This window comes from Orycteropus afer, unplaced genomic scaffold (assembly GCF_000298275.1).
Source record: "Orycteropus afer afer isolate SDZICR_OR568_19922 unplaced genomic scaffold, OryAfe1.0 scaffold00063, whole genome shotgun sequence".
In the NCBI taxonomy this organism is placed as follows: domain Eukaryota; kingdom Metazoa; phylum Chordata; class Mammalia; order Tubulidentata; family Orycteropodidae; genus Orycteropus; species Orycteropus afer.
Genome location: NW_006921650.1, coordinates 3,130,156 through 3,136,738, shown reverse-complemented (window position 1 = coordinate 3,136,738; position 6,583 = coordinate 3,130,156). Strand labels below are relative to the sequence as shown.

Below are 6,583 nucleotides of genomic sequence, written 5' to 3'. Positions count from 1 at the left end.
CTGGATTGGGATTGCATTGAATGTATAGATTGCTTTGGGTAGAATTGACATTTTCACAATGTTCAATCTTCCTATCCATGAGCATGGGATGTTCTTCCATATATGTAGTTCTCTTATGGTTTCTTGAAGTAGTTTTTTATAGTTTTCTTTGTACAGGTATTTTGTGTCCCTGGTAAGATTTATTCCCAAATATTTTATTTTTTTGGTAGCTTTTGTAAATGGTATTGAATTCCTTATTCCTTCTTCAGCAGTCTCTTTGCTGGTGTAGAGGAATCCAGCTGATTTTTGGATGTTGATCTTATATCCTACTACGATGCTAAATCTCTCAATTAGTTCCGGTAGATTTTTGACTGAGTCTCTTGGGTTTTCTAGGTATAGGATCATATCATTAACAAATAGGGATAGTTTGACTTCTTCCTTACCCAAATGGATGCCTTTGATTTCCCTTACTTGCCTTGGGGCCCTGGCTAGGACTTCCAATACAATGTTGAATATCAGTGGTGATAGCGGGCATCCTGGTCTGGTTCCTGTTCTCAAGAGGAATGGTTTCAGTCTCTCTCCATTGAGGATAATATTGGTTGTTGGTTTTGCATAGATGCCCTTTATTATGTTGAGGAATGTCCTTTCTAGTCCTATTTTGCTGAGAGTTTTGATCAGGAATGGATGTTGGATTTTATCAAATGCCTTTTCTGCATCAATTGATATGATCATGTGGTTCTTATCCTTTGTTTTATTTATGTGGTGGGTGACATAGTCTTGAGGGATTCCTTTGATCATATAATGGCTTTTTTAGGAGCTATTTTTTCACAGAAACAAAGGGTGCACACAACACAAGTAGCAAATGAACAAGCTGAGGTCAGTAATAAAAAAGAATGCTGCAAAGAGTTTGAGGATCTGTGAAATGGCAGGAGACTAAAGCAGGCAGGATATGCCTACATATCACCTCATCTGCATGGATTAATTATAGTGCTTAGCATGTGGAAAATTGAAGCTTTACTTTATGGATTTTGTTTTCCTAAATATTTTCGACCCATAATTGCTTTAGTCCATGAATGTGAGACGATGGCTATGGAAGGGTTATTATAATTGAAATATAGTGTTGGCACACTACAACCTCTCAAGGCTAGTATAGATTATAGGATAAAGCAAGTTCAGTGCTGTTGTTTCCTTAGGGAACTTCAAGATGTTTTACCAGGAGCCAGTAGAGTAATGCATATATTATGGTATGTTTTGAATTTTTAAAGGACAATGAAAATAATGTATTCTGTGACTACTGTTGTCTCCTAAATTATTAAAAGTGGTAGAATTATGCATAAATTTTTTTGGTTAACAAATCATTTTTATTCTGCTTCAGTTTCATTTTCTTAACATGTTAATTGCCTTTGAAGAAAAAAAAATGTTTAGAAGAAATTCATACTATTTTTTTTTTTTTTGAAACTTTAGTTGAATTCCTAGCTGCTTTTTTTTTAAAATTGGGAAAACTGTGTTTTCTGGATTATGTTATCTTTTTTGTTTCCTTCCTGGTTTCTTACTACAGGTTTTCAGCACATACTCCAATGAAGACTATGACAGGAGAAATGATGAAGTTGACCCTGTGGCTGCTTCAGCTGAGTATGAACTTGAAAAGCGTGTAGAAAAGCTGGAACTTTTCCCAGTAGAACTAGAGAAAGGTATATGAGTTCTACAGTGTTTATGCTATTATGTTGCTATGTTCATAATAAGAAATTACTTCTTTTTCCTAAGGGTAGACTTTCTTCTCTGATTGGCTAGAGTTTTAGTTCTCATCGAGTATCTTATTTATTTAATTTCAGAAATAGTTGATACAGATTTTAGGTAGATAGTGGATTGACAGACTCCCTCCTCCCTTCCCACTCCAACTGAAACTTGTCTATTTTAGCTGTCTGGGGTGACAGTGATAACTGGGGAGGTATGAATGGGTTCTAATGCTTCATTGGTTTCCTAGAAAAAAACCTTGGTAGAGGGGAAAGCCCTGAGAGAACTGCTTGGAACAGGTGAAACTTTTTTTTAAATTTTTTTTTTGGGTAGAGGGAAAGCAGTCATAATTAGGCTTAGAATGTGGTAGATTAGAGACGGAGAGAGAGTGATCTTTAGAGAATCATGGACTGTTGTGGGGTTGAAGGTAATGGTGTGCTGCTAAATGTTCAACTGTCTCTTTGGTGGGAGGGGCCTCATTTGTATAATTTTGCTAGTTTCTCTGATAAAATATTCCCATCATGAGTGATTTCAGGCAACCAATTTAACATCATTTGGCTCGCAAAATTTCTAAAAATTTCACAGTTGGTGCTCGAGAGCCAGTATGAGCTGGCTACAGCTCCCCACTGGATAAAGAGCATCATGTGCCACATGACTGTGCTTGGTGTCCCTGATTTCTGCAGAATCCAGGAAGATCTAAAGAGAAGGCAACCACCTTTCTATCTCTGAGAGGAGAGTGCTGAAAGAGAACAGGGACCACAGAGTTCAGAGGGCCTGCATCCTGAGTTTTGTCTCTGGAATGACAACATGCATGTTACAGTCACTGCTAACCCACAGGACCAGACACTGTCCTGTTTCTTGCCATGTAAGATGGCCACATGGAGGTGGACTGACAACCCTTGAACAGAAAAATAAGACATCTTTGGGATTTTTTTTTTTTTTTTTAAAGCCAACCCAGAGCAAATAGGTGACAATTTGAATAACAAAAAGAAATGAACAAAATAGTTAGTAAACATGCTCATGTAAGGCTTTAAAAAGACCTTCTTAAGTAGACTTAACAAAAACAACAAAAAGCTTCATTTTGGAAGTGGAAATTTCAGTAGAGGAATTAATTTGGAGAGGGTTGTTGTTGAGACTCAGATTGGTGTCCTAGATGATCAAGTGTGAAAAAACAGCCCAAATGAATTCTCAAATAATAGAGCAAAAATCCAAGAAAAATCATGAAGAAGATCCAACAGAAGGACAACGAAATGGCAATAGGGAAGGAAAGGCAATTATTATACAGATAACAGAAGAAGAATATCTGAGCTGAAAACAACAAAAAACACCAGAATCTCATTTTAGAAAGGCCTCACGGGGTTTTAGGTGAGAGTGCTTAAAGAAAACAAAATAAAAAATCTTCCCCACTTTAACGTAAACCAGTTACTGTTGAGTTGATTCCTTCATCCAAAATCAAACCAAACTCATTGCCAGCGAACAGATTCAGGCTAATAGCGACCCTATAGGAGAGAGTAGTGGAGGTCTGGTAGCGTAATGCCTAAGGCACTTGACTGCTAAGCAGAAGGCTGGCGGTTCAAATCCACCAGCTACTTCTTGGAAGGAAGGTTGGGCAATCTACTTCCGTAGTGATACTGCCTCGGAAACCCAAGGTGGGGTTGCTGTGAGTCAGGTCTGACCGGATGGCATATAACAACAACAACAGGATAGAGTACAGCTGCCCCGTAGGGTTTCCAAGGCTGTAAATGTAAATCTTACAGAAGCAGACTGACTGTCACATTTTTGTCCCATGAAGCAGCTGGTTAGCACTTACCTTTTGGCTAGCAGCTTGGCCCTTACCCAGTGCACAGCCAGGGCTTCTTGCAAAGGTAATTACAAAGGCAAAATGAGTAACCAGCATCAAAGTTCTCATTTGCAGCACAGGAAGCAGGGAGACATGATGTCATACGCCACTAAAAAGAGAATACGCACAGTCATCTACAAATACTGTCTCTAGCCCAGACAGCATTTACCTATTCTGGTAAAAGAAGGAAATTTGCTGGATTTAAAGAACATATCACCTACATAATTCATATGAGTAATTCACTTTCAAATTTGTGAAGAGGAAAAGAAATGAAAATCAACCTATTCAAAATAGCAAAAGTGAGGAAAAAGGAGGTGAAAACTCTATTAATATTAAATGTAAAATTACTGTTGTTGTTGTTGTTATGTGCCGTCGAGTCGATCCCGACTCATAGCGACCCCTCCTTGGGTTTCCGAGGCAGTATCACTACGGAAGTAGGATTGCCCAACCTTCCTTCCGAGGAGTGGCTGGTGGGTTTGAACCGCCAGCCTTCTGGTTAGCAGTCAAGTGCTTTAGCCACTATGCTACCAGAGCTCCTGTAAAATTACTAGATCATGTAAATATAAAGATTGTTAGTCATTATATTAAACTTGATTGACTGAATGCTCCAATTACAGACAATTTTAGAAAGATAATATGAGTGATACTTACATTTTTTAACCATTTAAAAATGGAAAAAACATTCTTAGCTCCCAAGTCATACAGTAACAGCCTTGGTCTGCATTTGCCTCATGGGCCATAATATTACAAAATTAACATGGCAAAATATTAGAACAATTCAAATATTCATCAGTTATAAAATTGGTTAACAAATTGTAGCATATCTATACAATATTACTCAGTAGTGAAGATAACTGAGTTACAGCTTCAAGTGTTGTTGTTGTTGTTGTTGTTGTTTGCCGTCCATTCGGCCCCAACTCATAACGACCCCTCCTTGGGTTTCCGAGGCAGTATCACTACGCAAGTGGGATTGCCCAACCTTCCTTTCGAGGAGTGGCTGGTGGGTTTGAACCACCAGCCTTCTGGTGAGTAGTCAAGTGCCTTAGGCACTATGCTACTAGAGCCCCTTATAGCTTCAAGTAGGTGTGTATAAAAAAACAAAACAAAACAAAACAAAACAAAAAACCCACCAAACTCTCTGCCATTGAGTTGATTCTGACTCACAGCGACCCCCTTTGGATTTCTGAGTTGGTAAATCTTTACAGAAGTAGATTACCCAGTCTTCCTTCCGCAGTGTATATAATTCTTAAAAATACAAAGGTGATGGTGAAGAAAAATCAAATCACTTGGAAACAGATAGTCCAAGGGACTAATGGACCATGGGTACCTGAGCCTGTGTGATCCTGAGACCAGAAGAACTCAGTGGTGCCCAGCTATCACTGTTAACCACTTGGAAAGGGATCGGAATTGGAGATAGAGTGGGAGCAAACTGTAGAACCAAACTAAAAAATCATAAAGAAAAAGATCAGGCTTATTGGCTTCATGGAGACTGTTGAAGCCCCCTGTGACTGTAGCCCTTAGTCACCTTTTGGGCCTGGAATTGAACTCACTCCTGTGGCTTAACCTTTAGCCAAACAGTAGACAAGCTAGAGTCATCATTAGAAGCAAGGATGGTGAGTCTTCATCTCACATACATTGGACATGTTATCAGAGGGAATAGTCCCAGAAAAGGACTTTCTTCTTATCATGCTTAATAAAGTAGAGCCTCAGCTAAAAAGACTAAGATCTTCAATGAAAAAGATCCACACAGTGGCAGCACCAGTGAGCTCAAGCACAACGATTGTGAGGATGTGCAGGAACGGGCATCACAGGGTCAGTACAAGGCAGAAGCAACTCTCTGGCACCTAACAACAACAACAACAACATATCTGATATTTTATTCCATTTATAATTAAGACATATTCATAATTGGAGTTGTACTATAGTATCTTTCTTTGTATGCATTTTTAATGTAAACTGTTATTTCCATAAAGTGAATAATTACATGAGGGAGGTGTGCTCTTTAGAATAATCAACGATGGAAGATCAGAAGGGGAGCATTTGTGCAAGGATCAAGTGAAGAAGACAGGAATACATAGGAAAAAGGACACAGGGAAGAGGTAAGCTCAGGGAGGAAGAGGGAAGAGAGCTGTTAGAAAGTAGAGAGTGCAATCAGTGTCACAAAACAAAATGTGTATGAACTGTTGAGTGAAAAATGAATTTGCTCTGTAAACTTTTACTCAAATCGCAATAAAAGGGTTTTTTTTTTTTTAAATTAAAAATAAAAAAAAAAGCAAATCACAGAAGTCATTTATGTTAAATTCTAAATCAAAGCATAATTCCATTTCAAAATCGGGAAAAATTAAATGCCAAATATTTTGGAGTTATACAAATAGTGGTTTCAGAGAAAAGAAAAGAGAGACTGATTAACATAATACTTGGGATAATAGTTCCTGGGGGAAGAGTTTTATCACCAGGCTGTGGCGTATATAGTGGGATTTAGGAGTATTGATATTGCTCTCTCTTTTTGTTGACCTGTGAATGAATGTTTGTCTTATTTTTGCTCTTTAAATATAATACTTTATGGATAAATATTTTCTTAAACTCATTTGTACGTACTCTGTATTTCATACTAAAAATGAAACTAGAAGAACTAAATGAAATGCACTTCCTGGATATTCATGTACATTTCTGTCAGAACTGGACAGATCTGTAAACAGAAAATAAGAACATAGAAGAGTGGATTAATGTAATCAGTGGACTTAATTTAAAGCTATATTTTAAAACGAAACTTGGAAAATGATTTAAAAATTCAGTATCATGTGGATTTGAAAATTATCTACATTCCTAGATTAGCATCATATCTAGGAAGATTAAAACTAAAATTTCAGACTATCCGGAAAAAATTCTGTCGTATACTGAAAATAAGCTTACCCAGAAGAAAAACCATCAGCTGAAATACTTTCTCTGAAAGATAAATATATTAAAAAAATAATAAAATAAAACCTACTCATTTTAGAATCAGGAAAAGTATCACAAAAGATATCAAAC

The 6,583-nt window shown here is 37.4% G+C and overlaps 1 protein-coding gene across 1 annotated transcript in view; it reads left to right on the top strand.

Annotated features, from left to right (window-relative positions):
* PPP1R9A (protein phosphatase 1 regulatory subunit 9A) overlaps positions 1-6,583 on the top strand; it is a 577,130-nt gene that overhangs the window by 327,603 nt on the left and 242,944 nt on the right. The window contains exon 2 of the mRNA XM_007939795.1: positions 1,538-1,670. Within this exon, the coding sequence (XP_007937986.1) occupies positions 1,538-1,670 (133 nt within the window). The remainder of the gene's footprint in view (positions 1-1,537; positions 1,671-6,583) is intronic.